This window comes from Ceratina calcarata, unplaced genomic scaffold, assembly GCF_001652005.2.
Source record: "Ceratina calcarata isolate Rehan_Ccalc_2016 unplaced genomic scaffold, ASM165200v1 scaffold350.2, whole genome shotgun sequence".
Lineage (NCBI taxonomy): Eukaryota > Metazoa > Arthropoda > Insecta > Hymenoptera > Apidae > Ceratina > Ceratina calcarata.
The window spans coordinates 282,032-301,676 of record NW_017157935.1 but is presented as its reverse complement, the minus strand read 5'-3'; the positions used below and the strand labels follow the sequence as shown (position 1 = coordinate 301,676).

General features: G+C 39.2%; 1 protein-coding gene across 8 annotated transcripts in view; it reads left to right on the top strand.

The window, feature by feature from the left end:
* The window catches only part of LOC108625260 (RNA-binding Fox protein 1), a 232,621-nt gene that overhangs the window by 10,080 nt on the left and 202,896 nt on the right, over positions 1 to 19,645 (top strand). For 7 of the 8 annotated variants that reach the window (XM_018025110.2, XM_018025108.2, XM_018025106.2 and 4 more), the window contains exon 2: positions 10,476 to 10,547. The exons of the other annotated variant lie outside the window; for it this stretch is intronic. In XM_018025110.2, coding sequence (XP_017880599.1) covers positions 10,519 to 10,547 — 29 coding nt within the window. In that variant the 5' untranslated portion in view covers positions 10,476 to 10,518. The remainder of the gene's footprint in view (positions 1 to 10,475; positions 10,548 to 19,645) is intronic. 8 annotated transcript variants of the gene reach the window in all.

Below are 19,645 nucleotides of genomic sequence, written 5' to 3'. Positions count from 1 at the left end.
ACAAATTCAAGTAATAAATCTTAAAAAGTTGCACTTGAAATATATGGGAATCATGCACTTGTCCATAGAAACTATTAAAATTCGATTTTGCAGATTATTAATATACAGTTGGCTTCAGAATGTTAATAGAGCCCCCTTAAATGGCGTGAATGCCGAAGAGGTTGAAACCTGTCGAACACAGATTGAAGGTGTCAGATCATTTTCGAAACTTCCGTTTCGCGAAAGGGAAAATTGACATTGGTTCTGTTATGAATCCCATTTCGTCCATAAGTAGGTCCTTAGAATGAGGACGTGCGCGAAACGGAAATTCGGTCTCTGGCTTTGTCCCTGGTTGCTGTGCACAGTAACATACACGCGTGCTTCTAGCGGACAGGTATGCAGAGTTTCGAAACTCCACTGCGAAACTTGTCCGTGGCGGAAGTGGCAGTCTCAGGTGATCGGTAACCGAGGCGATACTTGACTTCACGAGCAACTTCGCATGCTATTAACGATCGCGTTTACGTAGCTGCTTTCGCCCCGGCTCGTTCCTCACGCTTGTGTCTTCTATTCTGTACTATTCCTCTTTACTTTGATTATTAACTCTAATTGCCTGCGAGTAATGACACCGCAATGGCTGCAATCTTCATTGAATCACTGTACGAAAGGAGTTACTTTTAGTGCAACGTAGCAGGTTGCAGAGCTTATTTACCTGCTTGTTCTCGACGGAAATTCGCATCTCTTTACATTTGCTTTTCACCGAAATACATTTCTGCGAGTCGCTGATTATTATAAAAAAATCTGGAGCTGTTCAAGGGACACTGTAAACAAAAAATTAATCACGTTTTCCATTTCGCTTCCATTTCGACCCCTATTTCAACGTCTCCATTTCCCATCGGATAGGTAGGAAAAAAGCTGAAGAGTGGTTTTTCTATCCCGCGAGCGCGTTCATTTCCCGGACGTAAAGGGGAGACGGGAATTTGGAGGCGCACGTGAAAAGGTTAATATCGGGCAGACGCAGACGTTTCGATTCGCCTCTGTCCTATAAAACCTATACGTCATTCGAGCGTCGTGCATCAACACGTGGGTGCTTATCAGTCTGGCTGCTATCGCCGGTCTTCGGCTTGGGATAGATACCTAAATGAAGTCGTATATCACGGTCCTAGTCGCCAGCCAAATGTAACTTCCGTATATTACCTTCACTAGATTCCAAATGATATTTCAACCATTTTTAATTAGATTATCAAATCAAACGTTCATTTCATATTATTGGAAATTAGTGGTCTTACTGAACCAGGCGGTGTTATTTCAGTCGAGTCGTTGTTTTCTGCTTGGATTCGGACGAACGTTTCTACGAGCAACTGATAAACAGATCACGCAACATTGAACTATAAATGCGGCTTTATAACGATCGACTTGTAACTTCGTAGCAATTTACAAGGAATTCTAATTACTCAACACGTAATTGCGAGGAAGTTTGCGTATTAGAAGGAAGGGAAAGGAATGCAGGAAGAAGGCCGATATCGATTGGATATCGATGATCGCCCCAACGAGGATTGATAGTGGTAAACCAGCACCTGCGCTACTTCATAATTCGCTTGTACTCCTGGTATGTTCTCGATATACATTCACACATAACTATGTAGCCGTACTAGAGGGCAGGATTCGATCAGCGGCTTAATATTGCTTTTTATGCGAAAAATTTACCAATTTTTACAATACATTACTGTATTTATACATTCGACACAATCTTAAGAGCGATTTTTCATGTAGCCTTCCACATACATATCTACAAATACGAAACATATATTAATTCCACCTTTATGTATTTACATATCTACATACATATAAGAAACGTTATGTACATTCAGTCTTTCGTATGTTCACATATTTATGTATAAGAAACCGATTTTTGGGGTGGCATCGCTTACTTTAAAAAAGTGGTGTAACCTTGACACTACAAAGAAGTCGGGCAGGAAAGAAATTTCCTTCTGCATGTGAATTGTGTTCTTCCTTGAAAAATCATCCTGGATTTTTCATCCAGTTACTTCGACTTAGTAGTAGAATCGACAGGCGAACAGCCCGTAAAACGTGCGATAATATATCACCAATCTTTTCCTGAAGCTCGCTGTTTCGACTGTTTTATCTCTCGCCTCTGCGTCTCTCCGCTCGATGATTTATTTCACCGCCTTGTCCTACATTTCTTCGCTAGTATTCTCGACGAAAGTGAAAAGAATATACACCATTGCATCTTGCATCTTACACATTTTTCATGACATTTATACCATTCCTCTTCACAAATGTTATAATCTGACATGAAATGCAAGATTGAAAACATTTTGTTTAATCCATTTTTAGTATCAATTACTACATGAATTATAGTAAATGTTCCAATTTCTGTTCACATTACAATTCCTTCTTACAACTTTTTTTCTATAATTTTATATATGATTGCAAGCCAGCGAGTACAAATCGTGGCATAAGCAGAAAGTGGGACATTTACTATATTGTGTCAACCATTGCAAGAACATTGTATCAAATACTGTGTTCAGCATTTCAATTAATGCATGACAATTCGTGCCGTAATTGGATTAAGATTAATTTTGACAACGTCAAATAATTAAATGTTGCATATTATTGTATACACTGCATTTTTTGAAATTTTTTGTTGAAATGCCTGTCGAAAAAAATACGACGCACAGCGCGTTGCACTGTCGTACTCTCTATCGATTACTCGCTCGTGTGCCCGGCAATAACGTAATTTGCGGTTCCTGAGAGTGCATCGCGCCACTTGACGCGAACATGGCCCTTCACTCTTGATGCACTTCCTTCGACGCTCCGCGCTACGCTACCCTGCACGTTATATGGCTCCCTTCAGCGATGTCATGTCTCAAAAATGGCACACTGCAAATTTAAAGCATGAACAGAGTACAGAATATAATATCGTGGACGAATTTTTTGAAAGTTAAGGAGCCTTGCAATTTGCCAAAAACTTTACATAGTCTATGAACAGTAAAAAATTAACTAAGGTTACAGATTATGATTATAATAATACAATTTAAAATATGAAACAAGAATTTGTCACTTTAGTTCAGGTTAATTGTTCATATAAAAAAATTTAACGAATTAATAGAGAAATATCTTTTACATATGAAAAACTGGCTTTCTATCATTAGAAAGAATAGATTGAATGAGAGTATAATATCTCTTTATTTGAAAGCATAGATATTCTATTCATTCTGCTTTTCATTTCAAAAAGAGTCGATGCTTTCCACTGACAGAACAAAAAAAGAAAAAAAGATTGATCACTACAATATTTCACGAGCACGTCCACGCCGATCGCGACACCTCAATCGATCAGACGCGAGTCGCGCTTGTCTGCAGGAACTGGAGATTACTACGACGTGTAGGTGTGTGCATCGGTTGACAGTGGTCCGCGTGGTCCTTATCAGCGTCATGCACACACGTGTCTACACGTGCTGGCTGGATGATAAGCGCGACAAAACGTCACTGTTCGCCCGTGTGAAGTGCCGAGAGAGCGTTGTTCGTCTGGCCTGGCCTAATCACTCACCGAGTGCCTCTCGTATCCTCACGGTATCCTCGTGTTCTTGACACTCAAGGTGCTCCGCGTCGTCACCCACGCAGCACAGCACGAGAGTTCACGGTAGCTGCAATTCACAACGTGTCAAGCCGACGAGAATGGAAAAGAATTAGGACGAGTGATTCAGATTGTTTCCTGTGATATTTATAAAAACGACGACGTGAAGATCACTTCTGTAATGTATAATAAATTTCGAGGAAAAGATTTGTGTGCCAGGTAAAGTTATTCACCAAGGGATTTGATCGCTATTTATAACTCAACAATAGTTCTAGCAGTAGCTGCATTGTAATTGAAGAACTTGAGCATTGTCTTTGAGAGAGCCCTACCAGATTCTCGGAGGCTAACCGAGAGGATCGTATTTCCTGTTTCGAGCATGCGTAATGATGAAATTTGTACGCAAAGGGTCGGTAATCCTCTAAAAGCGAATCGGTGTACACGGAGAGCAAGTTGTTAGGAGTCACTCGACCGTCTGCCCGAACTTACTCGTACCTACATTTTAATCCTTGCAGGCGTAGACGAAACAACGCCGAGTCGAGCAGTTTCGTTTCCATAAATTTCCATTAATTAATAAACGAGGCGTCGGTGCATGAACACCTTTGTCGCTGCCACTTAAATCATTCGTAATACCTTATATCAATAGTAAGAGCCCGACGTCTTTGGCAATTCTGAAACGTGGTCGGAATCGAGAACAGAAAATTAGCCAACATCTAGAATTCAGGTTTCCCTATTCAAGATTGTACATTATATTTTTCTCTGCTTTCGTTCAGTAACAATTATTACTGAACATTTTATACTACTGTCTATTTTATAAAACACTTGTGTAGTTTCCTGATCGATTTTCTTATTGACCAAGACAGTCACTTTGGGTACGGATGCCTTGTGTATCGATCGACGAGCTCGATTTCTCAAGGAGAGCATTCTACCTGACTTGGAAACTCGTATATCGATCAGCAGTACGTAGCCGATATTCTCCCAATCGAGTGGGCGCAGAGTTATCGAGCCACTAAAACTTTCATTTGCCAATCCACTGGCGAATTTCGTCTTATCGATACCCTGCGTCAGGGGTCGCAATGATCAACGTCGAAACTTTTCCTTTCCATTATCGAGGATTTCTTTCGAGATACGCGCTGGCTTGACTTTAATGATCAGAGAGAAGGGTTGGGCAGGATTGTAAGGATATCTATTGCAAAGATTGTAGATATTTATTGAACATACAATATCCATAATTTCCACTCGAATATCAGATTATATATTAGATACAGTGAAGTCCATAAATACACATTTCAAAATTGACTGACTTTTTTAATATTGGATCTAAAAAATTAATTTATTTTAATTATTAGAGAGATTAGTTTGCTACATGAATTACAATAAAAAGATAAAGGAAATTATTATAGATTACGAAGAAAAAAGTTAAGGGTACAAGTTTTTTATTCGTGCGATCATCGAGTCTTATTCTTCTTCTTATTATCTCTATTTAGTGTGGCATTCACAGAGTCTATATTGTTTTATCCATGCTGCATGCTCGATCGACGAGCGATTCTAAGAAATCCACCTCTCCGGGTGTACATATGGTTAATCAGACACTACTGTAATTTCAATTATGATAAAGAAATAGCTAGTCGTGTAATGAATGTAATAGACTACTGTTGGAATTAACTCGTTTCCTGAGAATGAAATTCAAATCCATACCGCACCCACGCGATCCACATTCCTCGGATATCGTAAACGTGTCTCAGTGACTCAAACCGATTCCGTTGCCCACGTGTGCACTTCGAGTGGCATTTTATTATACTAATAGCCTTTCGTCGTCTATTAAAGGCTGCTACTTTCGAGTAACATAACTGACCGGGCATTTGACGCATATAAAGCGCTTGTATCAATGGCATTTCCTTCTGTCACAGGTGCAAACTGGATCAATTGCTTTCTATAATACAACCACTTGAATTTTCTTAAAGCCGTTCCGCGTTCATTCACTTTGACGTTCGTTCGTTCGACTCATTCATAAAAACGTGTATAAAACGAATCACTTCCTTTTTATTATAAGGCTTTTAGCTGTTCAAGTATCATAAACATTTTCTATTTCTGAGGTTAATTAAATAATTTTATACACTCGGAATCCAAAATTGTAATGAAAAAATAGGTACATTTCTAAAATAGAAACAGGTTTGAATTTCTGCATTTACCAACTCAGTATTCAGAACCGTGTATCGAAATCGTTTCAATATTTCACGAATACGCTAGCCATGTCGCATCGTTCTGGCGCGCGGCTACAAGTTGGAAGAAACTGGTTCCTCGTAGAATTTGTTTAAACAGTGTCTGAATACTGCGTTCCGTTATATTGACTAGGGACTCCTCTCCGGGACGCGTAATAAAACTTTTGGCCGGGGCAAACGGAAACTTCCCTTCCGTTGCAGCGTCGCGCGACGCTGCGAAAACTTTTTGAGGTCGCCTTCTGACTGAAAGCGTTATGTTACGTTGCAACACGACGCGACGCGACGCTCCTGTTACTCCGGCTCTGTAATCTCGCAAATGGACGACGAGCCTGCGGAATTTTACGTGAACCGTTTAACTACTAACATTTAGGACGAAACTGGGGAAAAAATCGATGCTACTGCTGCTTCCTTTGCACGATTATTACGTTTCGTCATGGTACACAACATTTCCTGTTTGCTAATATACATATAATTAACGTAAAACATTCATACACTTGTACGTTATTTAAATTTTCTATGCATGCATGATCCCTTAATTGAATTTTGAATATTAATATCTGCAACCGAAGTAAAATCTTACTTAAAAAATTAATGTGAGCTGACAGCATGAATTTGATAAATATTTTATATCATTATCGGGCAGTGGTACGAAGTAAACGTGCAATTCATAATCATTTATTAAAATCTATATTTAAATCTAGTTTTATTTTATCAAAAAATTATGGATGTATCAGTAATGGTTCATGGACGTGTTCCGATGATCGATGCGTCGTGTCGACACTACAAAACCTGCAATCAGACGGTAAAGAGGCTCTTAGAATTACAAATTTCTAGCGTAGAAGGTCGTTTAATCGGGAGAGCAAGCGTATACTTGTATAGAGCGTATTTGGGACAAACCGGACTAGTTTTCGAACCGTGACGGGAGTTCGGTAATTCTGTTGCTACGAAGTTTCGGGGCTAATCGTTTTTCGAGCTGGCATGGGGCGGAACTGAAAGAGATATGGCTAAGGTATCTGGTATAGGCGTTAGTTTTTGCCGCATTTTGAACGTGTCTCTACTCGTAAATAAGCGGCGTTTGGTTTCTGTTCACAATTTCCTCGTTTGGAGAACAGTAACCGCGTTATTCCCGTTAAGCCAATCTGTATTAGCATTGCAAAACGGGTCGAAATCTGCTCGCGTGTTTCCAACGCGAGAACCAAACTGTTAGGGACCGTTTTCATGATTATTTAACGTTCGGAAGATTCAGCTCCTTTCGAAAAATAATTCCAAGGCTGACTACTTCGGCCGAGACGTCAATAAAAATACACTCCAGCACGCTTTCAAAACTAACAATCGATGTTTTGCAAAGACTAACAAGTTTGAAGGCCTTGAAATAATCAAGTGCATATATTCGATACGTATAGCCTCTTCAAATCCAATTGGCTCTATTCAGATTAGAAGCATTGAACTGAAAAAAATTGGTGCTCCATCCAAATTGGCATTCTATCGTTTCTACCGCTTCTAAAAATTCGATTTCCCAATTCATCTCGTTTCATTTGCTAACCCCGTATGGATATCAAGTAGCGCGTGTTCTCTTTCGAATCACTGTTCGTAATTTGCAGCGACGATTGGATGAACGGTAACGAGCAACGCGTGGGTGATTGCGCCGATCGATTATCATCGAAGGATCGCGGCGTCGTCGTCCTTCGATTAATTCATTAATTCCTGGGGAGAAGGACCGCGACGACGACGGCGCACGCGTTCTTCCCGTGCGCGAGTAACTCGCTTCGCGGATCGCGTGCGGATGATTTCATCCGTTTTACGTGAGTTTGCATACTTTCAAGGCTGACGAGAATATCCGCGCGGCGCGGATCGCCGACAGTGTAAACCTTCGTAGTTATAATACTTCTGCGCTCGACGTGCACCGGGATAATGTACAGTCCATCTCTGCTGGATGTATGGGAACTACATATCCCTGGGGAAATGAGTATCTTCTTTTACATTATTGCCTTAGTAACATGAAAACAACTGACAGGCAGATCTGCCTAAGTGTTCCACTCTGATTTTAACGACATTTAGAAGGTGTGAAGAGTGTTAAAAAATATTCGACACGTGTTTTGTACATTTTGATACATAAAGGGTAGAAATCCTTAAAACACTAACTTTTCAATTTTCTTATTGTATACATTCATCCTTTTAATTTCTACATAAAACATTTTTTATGGTCTACTTATCAGCTGTAACCAGGTTGTTCAATCTAGAGTAGCAAATCCAATATAGTGAATGAATTTTTAAAAAATTCTTATGATTTTCGTGAAATGCGGTATATTTATTAATTCATGTGATACATATTGGATTGGCAACTAAATCATTGCAGATTCTGTCAATAGACTTTTTATTTAAAATCCGAAATCACTTAGTTGCCAACCCAATATGTATCACATGAATTAAAACACGAGTTTAGTATCAGATTCGAAGAGTAAAAATGTAGAGATCGGAAATTATAGAAACTACCCTTAAAACACGTATCAAACATATTTTTTCTCCGCGCCTGTCGAGTTCCATCAAGATCAAAGTAGGGCACTTGAGTGTAGGTTCACTCGTGAGGACGAGTAATTAAGTACAAAAGACTTTTAATTAACGAAAACAAATAAAAGTGGCACTTGTACGAGTCTCTCTCGGCGAGTTAAATCTGGTTCAGTCACTGGGAAAATCACGCGAGCAATTCTAGAAAAGTTATCCGAAATTCCTAACAAACGGGTAACAAAGGCGGGCAGCTACGAAACGTCCAAGTGGATTAACGAGCACAAAGTAGCAATTGCAACAATCCGTCAAAGAAAGACCGAGGGAAAGGGGAGAGGACAGAGCGAATTACACAACGAGGAACAATTTAATAAATTTCATCGAGAGGGGGCTCGGTGGTTGCGTGCAGCTAAATTACCCAGTCTCCAGCAAAGTGCACGACCATTGAAACGCTCGCCTTCCCACAGTTTCCTTCCTCGTTTCATAATAAACCCCCTGACAAAGGAACGATCCATGTGGATCAAAAGAACGCTTTCACCGGAAGGAAAATCCCTCGGATTAACTCGATTGGAATCATCTTCAACTCTTGACTTTTTAAACCACCTTCGAACATCTTCATCCTCGTTGCAATTATCTCGATATGTTGTAAGTTAATTGTACAAGGTTAATCATTGCGAAACACCATTTCGCATTATCCTTTATCTATCAATTTTGCTATACTTGGAAACGATATTCGCTCAATGAACGCTGTCTTACGTATTCTTTTATCAATTTATTGTTGTATGTTTCTAACAATACTAATGAAGTAAATTCTGTCATAAATAATGCAAACAAAACATGAAAGGAGAAATGTGATGATGAAGTGGCCGCGGGCGGCAAAAACTGTCCAATGGCCAAAACGTGTGAAAAGCCTCTTAGCCGGCTAACAATAGGAGCTGAGCTCGTTACCGGCTTCGATCGATACACGTTTCCCTGTAGCGTGTCAGAATGCATGTAAAACTCGTCAAGGTCGAACGATTCTCCGACGCGAACCAGAGCGGCGTGCCGTGCCGTGCCGTGGCTCCAGTTTACCGTTGCGTCGCGTCTAAATTAATCCGATTTTGTCTCGGTTCGAAGTTAAAACGGCCGGGGGGGAATAACCGCGTGGAACAATTCATCGTTGGTGATCGCGTCCTTCCGTCGCGTCGAGTATCGTTAGACACCGTCAAGCAGAATTAATCCCGTACCATTAAGCATCTAGAATAGTAGAAAGCGAGAACAACGCGTTTTCGTTCTTATCCCGGATGATAAGAGGAATCGAGTCGGCCAACTGATACGTTTGCTTGAAGTCCAAACGTTCCCATAATCATTTCAATGTAATAGAATTGATAGTAGATTCAATTATTGTAACTCATTTGAGTTTAGTACAGCACGTTTAAGTTTCATTCTAGTTTGTCTAAAATTAAATAGAATACTTATTGTATTTTTTGGAAATGGAACAGAATTATATTGATTCTGATACAATGAAAAATGAATAGCTAGATCCGAAGATTATTAAAAGCGATTATTAAAATAGAATTAGATTTGTTATTAAAATTCACTTGCATTAATATTTTTTAATTGTTTAATACGTAGTCATAGAATTCTGAAATCTAAATAGTACCAAAAATGTACTGAATTTTGCGAAATTAACAATTCGGGTCGAAAAAATTAGCAGCGAATTCTTCCAACTCGGTATTATATTCACCCTATGCGAGATGCGGATCGCGGTATGAGACAAGCAACCCCAAATCGACTGACAACTGCCGCGTTGAATACAAAACAGGTTGACCATCGTGTTACGCAAACAAATTCGAAACGAATCTGTGAGCAATCTACTGCATTTACATTCCCCTGACATTTTACGTCAGATTTAATCATACTCGAGACGCTGATTCCCCTCATGCTCTTCCAACCAGTGATCTACATGAAAAAAAAACAGATCTTGACCCTTAAATAAACTTGATATGCATTCTTATTCGCATTAGTCATTCGTGACTCTTATTTTAATCAGTATGTTTTGTATTTATTTATTCATATACGGGCTTGTAAAACCCATTGGTATACAGCAATAAAACCCAGTGAAAATTAAATATAAATTTAAGATAACATATATAAAATTTAATAATGAAAAATAATAACTTAGAGTGACATAATTCTAGGTGAACTAGACGGTCAAGAGAAATTCATTTGGAGGAAAGGCTAATGATATACTTGGTATTCGACAGAGCAAGGTATAAGATCATTGATAATCTTATAAGCAAAAGAGATATCTAAGGCTTTCCGTCTGGTTTCTAGTATGCTTAATTTAGACTTGGCGAGAGTAGTGTGTGATTACTAATCTCGGATATTTGTCAGACTCTTAGAGGAGCTTCAAGTATTTTTACGCATCTAGTTATAGATATGACTGAATGCATTCCCACGGTAATTCTGTATCAATGTCCATCTAATTGTAAGCCATCGTTCGATGAAAACGCGAGGGCATCGTCGATGATCCCGATGATCGGGTCGTTTCACGCGAGTTCCTTCCTGGATAGTCGATGACTCGTTCCTTCCTCCCGTCCGCTAACCCGGCAATCCATCATCGACCGGTAACGAAGTGGGTTAATAACGGTGTAAGCGCGCGATTGCGTAAACGCGCGAACCGAAGAGAAGCGTGTACGCCCACCGTATATCGCGAACCATTAGCAAATTGAACGAACCGCGATCTGCAATTAAGCCGGTCAACTTTTCGATGCTCCGATAATCGAATGCGAAACTCGAGCCTCGATGTTTCCATAGTTATTCGCGTTTCATTCTGTAATTAATAATCCCGTTTCGGGCGATGTATTTATTAACTACTTGAGAGAAAATTAGTAAAAGTTTGAAGCAAATTATCTGATTCAAATTGGTAAATATTTTCTATAAAAATATTACCAACGCGTAGAATATGGAAGTATGAGAGACAGTAGAACAACGGAGAAATGAATTTCTTTGATCTGACCGTTTTGACGTGGGTGTCATTGACGTTGTACGTAGGAAGGTATTGGACGGTGATATCGCGTTCGTTATTACGTGTGCTGCGTGTTCAATGCGTCAGTCAACTCTTGTATGGTAATTGGACATAGCCGGAGCTTAGTATCCCCTAAGCTAGGAGGCTTAGCTCGGATACCGCCACTTCGAACTCAAAGGAGATGGATTATTGTGCTACTTGTTGGCTTCTCGCTAGGTTTTAAACACGATTGTTCTACTCGTTTACCAAAGCTCAAGCGGAAGATTAGGGATTAATATCCAATTCATGCAGATTTTTATTCAAGAACATTGAGCCAGTTAAAAAGTGCGTTTCATATTGAAACTTCTTTTAGCGTTTAAATATTGCAATGTTTATTCACTTTTTATCCAGCGTTCAATTTTTCTTACGAAGTCTGCAGTTTGACTATGCAATGCTACTAATGGTACAGTGTAATGAAATTAATTATTGGGAAGCATTTGCTATTTCATATTATAGTACCTTCAGGCTTAATATACATGATAAGCTATAAGTAGTTACGGGCTTTGATCAGACTCAACTGAAGGGAAACAAATCCAGCCTCGAGCCAATGGTTGATCATCGTTAGAGGTTGAAAGTGGTTAGGGTCGGTCGTAGTCAGACTTAGTAGAATATTCATACAGGCGAGGATCGATCTCTATCGTTTCGTAATATACCTTCGGCAATAGTAATTCAAACGAAATTTGCATGCGCCTCGTCGCTTTTTCATTCTCTCCGTCCTTTCTCGTATGGGTTAGGAGCGATCGCGGCCATATTTTCCTCAAGAATAATTTAGACGTAACAGAGAACCTCTCGACGGAATTCGAACCAGCTCCGTTCCCGGTTCGCTCGATTTCATTCAGCAAAGTGCAGTATCAATTCGTTAAACAAGCGAACGATCATTTTTCATTCGTGCCGTCGATCCACGATGGGGAGCAGCCGCTGCCACTCCTACGCTGCGCAGTGGTGAATGCTGTTCGGAACGATGAAAAATTCGTCCTTTCGATGAGAACACACCTCCCTTCATAGCATGTTTTCATGTGTTTATTGGCTATAAAAAAACCTGACAAATACTCCATTTCATTAATCATTAGAGATTGCATTAATTCAAAGATTGTAGTACATTCTTAGATAAGTCGTATTAATACGAACTGTCCCGAAAGTCTGGACTCAAACAAAAATCCATATTTTCAACAAATGAATTTATTAACATTTTATTCAATTGGAATATCGAATAAGGTCTTCATTCAAATTCATCTGCTATCTTTCGATATGACCATCCTTCACGTCCACTGAGTGAGAAGTATCAGTTCTATTCTTCCATCGACAAATCCATATTTAATCTGTCCAGGAAAAAAATTATAGTTAATAAGATTTTCTATGTGTCCAGACTTTAGGGACGTCATATATTTCAATAAAATTGTACTCCAAATGAAAGAAAGGGCGGTCTCGAAGCAATAAAATTCCTAAGAGTTCATCGAATAAATTCTACCTCTCTAATTCATACACTCGCTTTTGCAATGCATACGTGCAGTTATCCATTAGGCTAGACACAGCTGGAGATTTGTATGCGATCTTATCAAATGACAAATTATTAGCGTTCAAATGAAAAAAAGAACACCAGCCTGCCGGATACCGTAATCGCGATTACCGTTCAGCTGCAACTTCAAAAGATTTTTAAAATTCGCGTGTGTGTTTTGCTTGCGGTCGAAGTTATCGCAAAAGCAAGGAAGGAACGGACGTTTCAAAGAGGTTTGTGTAAGGAGCGTCTAGTTGGTTCTTTAGCTGGTTTCCGAGAAGTCGACGTAAATGGATAGTTTTCGATGCAGTCATGCGCTATTCCGCGAAGAAGGGAATTTGCTAATCGAGTGGTCTCCCGGTCGCTTAGAGATCCTTTATGTCGCCGCGTGATTAATGAGATTTTTCTGACGTAACATGAAACGTACTGCCCTTAAAAGTAGCTTCCATGATATGATAAATTAATTTCTGTCATGATAAAGGAATAATTAAATCACATTCTATATACTTATATTATAATTAACCTTATTCTCCGGTGAATTGCGCGCAATTTTACGATTAAACTGTACAAATCGAACAAAACAGTCTGTAACCAAAAAATTCGACGTGATTCGGAGAGTAGATGGGTTGAATTTTGCAGAGATGCCCGCGAGGCGAATCTCGTGTTAATGCACGGCTCAGGGGGTTGAGAGGGAGGACTCGCATGTACGAGTTGGCGTATTACCCGCGGCATATTACCCACAATGCAGTTAGAATCTATACGTAGACCGCGTTGACCACAATGGGTCAGTGACGGCGTTTACCTGCCACGGTGCCCGGAGTCCTCTAACCATGGAAACGGGCAATTACTGCGTCCGCGGAACGGAGTTGCCTATAATTTATGGGCCGATCCCTCTTGAGCAACCCTTCGAACCCGTTATCCACCCCACAGTGGAATTATCTGAAAGTAAATGCCTCATTTCTTATGACATATCGACCACAGCTTCTTATCCTTAACCCCCTCATCGATTCAGAATGTGTCTCTGATAATTCTCTAGAAATCTGAAATCAACCCTTGTTGGTGGAAACTGTATTCAACTTCTTTTCGAAGATTTGAGACATTAGAATCACGAATTAGAAATTATAGAGTTCTTATTTTTCTTTTTATTAGCTTCATTATAATTTTATCACTAGACTGCGGATTTTCATATAAAATGAAATCTGTATAAATCTAATTTTTCTACAAATGCATAAAATGTGCAGTATAATTATTATCATCCACCAGTAAAATGTATGCATTACTACATCAAACTCTTGTACGATGAAAAAAATGGTTTAAAAATTAAATTATACTGTTAGCTTTTTAAGGTACTTAAATTATGCAATAGAACTGAATTGCTGACGGTTTGCAACGTGGTTGAATAAATCTCGTATTAAGAAATTTCATGACAATTTTGTGCGTACCTTTTTTTAGAACTACATTGTACGAACTATGCAAATTAGCGTAGTCCCCTGGCAGCGTTTGGAAATTCTATGGAAAAAAACTCACGCTGTGCACGAGATAGAAAATAGTATCTCTCCCGTTTCGCGGCCGGGCAACAGATTTTTTGTTTTTTAGTTCATCCACCTTGGATATACAGTTCGATGGCGCGCATTGTGCGTCGTCGTCCGCGCATGAAACGGAAGCGAAAAAAGTGCATCACGGGACAGATATTTCGGCGCTCCTATCCGTGCCGATACGATGGCTTTGTTGGACGACAGTTTTGTGCATGCCGCGCAAACATTCTATGCCTCGTCTGTACACGCACACAGTCTTGTTTGCAAATCGCAGCAACAATCACGATCGAATGAGATACAGAAACAGCAAGACCAAACTGAATCTTGTAATATCGGCGGTCCTTTATTTAATGGCATCATTAAAGCGAACTTTGCTTACGTGCAGTCTTGTTTGCAAGCCACTGAACAGTTAATAAAGAGCATAGTCGGATCAGAGACAGAGACGGCAAGCCAAAATCAAATTTATAGATAGCAGCAAACAAATTTTGTGGTTTGACAAATATTGATTTATTTGAAACTGTGTAATAACCAGTACATTGATAAATACAATTAGAGACATTATTTTATACGTTTCATGTTGATTTATTTTATAAAAATAGAAATTCTATTAAAACAATTTTATTAAAATAATCGTACGAGAATTAGATGAAATAATGAAGTTTGTGAATGATTTTATCCTTAACACTATTCGGTGACATGCAGAGAATATGCACGCGTGAAAATCGATTTCGAGTCTCGAGAACCATTTTCGGTGGACACTATTTTAGCATTCACGTTGAAGCCGTGATTCGAAAATGAGTTTGATTGCGCGTCGCGATGACAATGTGGGAGCATCTGGAAAACGGCGCGCCACGCCGGGAAACTCGTCGGCCAAAAGAATGGAGTTTCAACGAAATTTTCAATGACTTTCACCGACGAAAAAGCTAATTCGGCTTTCCTCTACCAATTAATGGACGCAATTAAAAGCTCGTCGAGCTTTCGAATTGACAGATTGTTTCGCAATTTTGAGTGCGAGCGGTAACTAATTTTCCGTTGGCAATAAATTTTCTTTTACACCAGATCACGTTACATTACTGTATTCCATTAATATAATTAATATGTCGATAACTATCACTCACACTTTGTCGTCTGCCAAACGTGAAAGAACGAGAGAAGTGAGAGAGCAATGTCAGATGATTTACTTCACTGAATTTCTTCTAATCTCTTTTAGTAATAATCGCGTAGTCCGGATCAGCAGCCACCCTCTTGGTCTCCGGTGTTCGTTGATGAAGAGGAAGCGCCATTTATTAGACTCGCTGCTTTTCTCCTAATTGGCAGCTTGGCTCGTTAGTCGTTTTGCTCGTTTCCCCCACCCGTCGGTCGTTATTAGCCGCCTCCCGTTTCGAAATATGATTTATCGACACCATCGTCTGATAAAAAAAAAAGGAAACGGACCTCGTTACCCCGCTTTTAGTTCGACTGCTTCGTAATTCAATCCGTCTGCGTCCGCTCGATTATTATCGGATTACAATCGGATTCTGGCTGCAGACTGTCACCTATCTATAAACAGTAGGCAGTAGAAAACAAATTATTTTAATCTTTGAACATTGAACATCCGCCAGGACATTTTCCGGACAGGATCGAACAGTCTTCAGGACAAAATTTGATAAACACTCCAATAAATAAATCAATTCTTTTTTTTATCAAAATATGATGAAGTCGTTGAACTTAAAGAATTCGTTTAAAATTTATTTTAGTAAAATCCATATTACAAATTTAATGGGATTGCTATTTCTCCATTTAATTCTCTTTCACTTTTTGCTAATTGTCGGCGACTTATGAACGCGAGTGTACGCGTTTACTGCCTACATGACTCGACGAAAGTTAGGCGTTATATTTTCGACGATGAATTTTCGGTTTACTATATGCGTTCGCGCTTTCGCCGTTGACAAACACACCGAGGGAGGAGAGCGAGTGCGTGAACTGTTACCGGGAAACTCGCTCGTTAACCCGGTCGTTTGTTCGTCGCGAATCGTGCGAATCGTCAAATTTAAACGTGCGCCGCACGGGTTTCGTAGTTTCGCAGGAATGAAAATCGCAGAAAGGAGCAACTGGGAAAACGGGCGGAACGCGCTTCTAGGTATATGGCCAAACGGGAAATGTAATAAACTGGCGAAACCTGACTGTGCGTGAAACGTGTGCAATATATTTTTCAAACGCAAAGACGATGAAACTTCTTTAAAACATGACTTGAGAGAAAATAAGGAAATATGTTCAATGTTCCTTAAAATGAAGAAATTCTTATAGATTATTTATGAGTAGACTGCGGATTTTATACATTTACAAGAAAATTCAATGTATAAACAATATAAACACTGTATTCAATGTGTAAAAATACACAGAATATAAAAAAAATAGAACGCACATTACAATATATAAATGATAAAATAAATGTCTATCCAAAGCACGATCAGTATCCAAATTACTACAATAAATAATTTAGTCTGCATGAAAATCCGCAGTCTATTATGAAATTCAATCGAATATGCAAAGATTCCTTGCCTCGAGAGATAAAGTGAACAAATTATTGATTAGATAATACCATTTATACATGTTAAAAAATAGATAGAATTCAATGTTAAATAATTTCTTTGAATCGCCAATAAAGATTGACTATTTCTAAAATATATTATAATTAACGTAATGATCAGTTTTCGATTTTTGATTAGAGATTGATCGACGTCTTGGTATCTCGTCTATCGGGTATAGTCACCGAAGTCGTTCTTCGGTTTGACCCCGAGACGAACCCCAAGATTGGCTTCGTTAAGGAGGAGGCACGGAGTCGCTTCGTCGATGTTCGACACACAAAAACCCGTACACTCTGTGTACATATATACCTACACTTAATTAAAGTGGCTGTTGCCCGTGTACGTGGAGGAATTGGTGCGCTCGCGTGAGCCGAGAGTGCATTAATCCGTCGTCGTGACGTGTACAGCAATGAGATAACTTTGCGAATTGGGCCAAAGTTTCTTAACGAATGAAGTAGAGTTGGGGGATTATTTGTAGAATGATAAGGTGAACGTAAAGTATTAGACTGATAGGAAGATTCTAAAAGTAATTGCAAGAAATATTGGTAAGTGAAGTTAGAATTTAACTCTTTACTTATTGTGTTGGGAAATTCGTGGCACTTAAGAATAATCGTAAAATTGATGGAGAATGCTATAGAGCGTGTTGTTCAATAAATTTTGTATATCAAGCGAAAGCAGACAATTTGGATGGAGACCACGTTTCGAATTCGGATCTTTAGAATTTACTGCAACCTTAAGTGAATTGCTGTTCCACTTCCAATGTTGGATGCCTTCTCCACCGCTGACTGAATTTACAGCAAGCTGTACAATAACATAAAGTTTCTGTGTCTTCGTGCCATATGTCATAAATCTTGAATACTTGCACTGTCCCTTTATAATCAATAACCATATGGGGTGATCTTGTAAATCTTTTATATTTCTGTATATCATATATCGGTTGACATAAATAGCAACGTAAAGAAATATAGTGTAATATGTAGTATTGACGTAACAAAAAATATATACAACTCAAGTGGTCAATCGTTTTTATAATGATGCAGAGAAATGTTTTATGCAAGAAACATCATAGAAAATCGTAGACTATATTTCACGAGTAGTAGTATAAAATTTTGAATATCCTGCGGAAATACATCAGCAATTACTGTAGTCTTCGATTCGAGCTACGAGCAGCCAGTGAAGTTTGCATTTTAATAAAACGGAATACACGTCCGGTATGGAATTTATAAAATGTCGTGCCTGTTCGATATTGGCGAGAATCCAGACTTTTTCAAATTTTTCTCAACTTATGGACCGGCTGTAAAATTACGATGTTTTATAAAAAGTTTCACGGAATTAAAATGACTCTGAATTGAAATCAAATGTAACATTTTCCACTCGATTTATATTTTGTATCCTCCCACATCATTATCGGGACTTTTTCTTTACAAAAGGCTGCCGTTACCTGTAATTGAAGAAGCTAATCATTTTTTCAATAACCAAGCAATACGTTTCCTCGTTACGACTCTTCAATGTTTGGTCGAGTAGAAAGCAATATTGTGATATCCCAGTGCGATAGAAATATTGACATAACGAATGGAAAAATTCTACATATTTGCACAGTTATACTCTGCTGCCTTGGAAAAATAATTATAGCTCGATTGAAACCCTCACGCCTACGAATTATGAACTGAAGCCGGAGATATCGGAATTGCGTTTCATTAATTAAATAGCTGTTTGGCCGGGCTCCGAATTCGATCCCCGGGGAATCGTAATTTCAAGTCACGGCACGAACTTCGCCATAGCAATTAATTTCCGGCGAAGTTTACATCGCGTCGTGTCGCGAGCTGCGACCAACGCGTACATCGTTCCGCTTTTATCTTGAACTTAAACCGTGGCCAACTTTTCTGGGCCTCGCAGGAGACACTGAGACCCTCTCGGATTTACGTCTCTACTGCTCGTCGACGAATCACAGTGTTCCATGGTGGAAGCTTTTAATGTATCGAACTTGGTTCCGTGAGCTCTGAAGCTGAAGTTCGCGATAAACCTTTCCAGTTAACGCATTGTTGACTGAGGTCGGAGTCATTTTGTTTGATAATAATAGTCAAGCTATTCATATCAAATTCGAAGCTTACTTTTTTATTTAGATAAATTTTATTAAATAGTATGATATAAACTATTTGATATAATTCTATCTAAAGTATTCAAAAGTTTTGGTAATTGATTACCTATTTTATCAATGAGACAAGAATACATAGAGTAGAGGAAATCTATTAATTGTTATAAGTCGGAAAATTGTTCTTAAAATCTAATAAAAATCACGATCTCGATTACGAAGTTGGATTCGACCCTCGCGAGCACTTTGGTCCGCGTTTCAGTCGAGCAGCCAGGCAATAAGTGGAGATCGAGCAGCCTTTTATCCGAGGGGTTCCAGAGGGGCAAGAAGCTTCGCCCTAGAGATCGCCTTAATTCGTTAGCTTTTTTCCCATCCCAACCCCCATACTGTGGAGGACACTCGAAGCCGGCGCATGGTCTGCCTGCGTTTCTTATTTACACGATGATATCCGATACTCTGGCTGCCGAGACCCGCGGTCTTTCAACCCGCCGTCTTCCTCTGATGCTTTTTGTAGTCGCTATTTTTTTCCTGTTAAATTCTATCCACTGTACGACTTGCGAAAATGGAACAGTCTCTCAGTTTTTTATCATTTCTACATTTTCCTGTAATTTA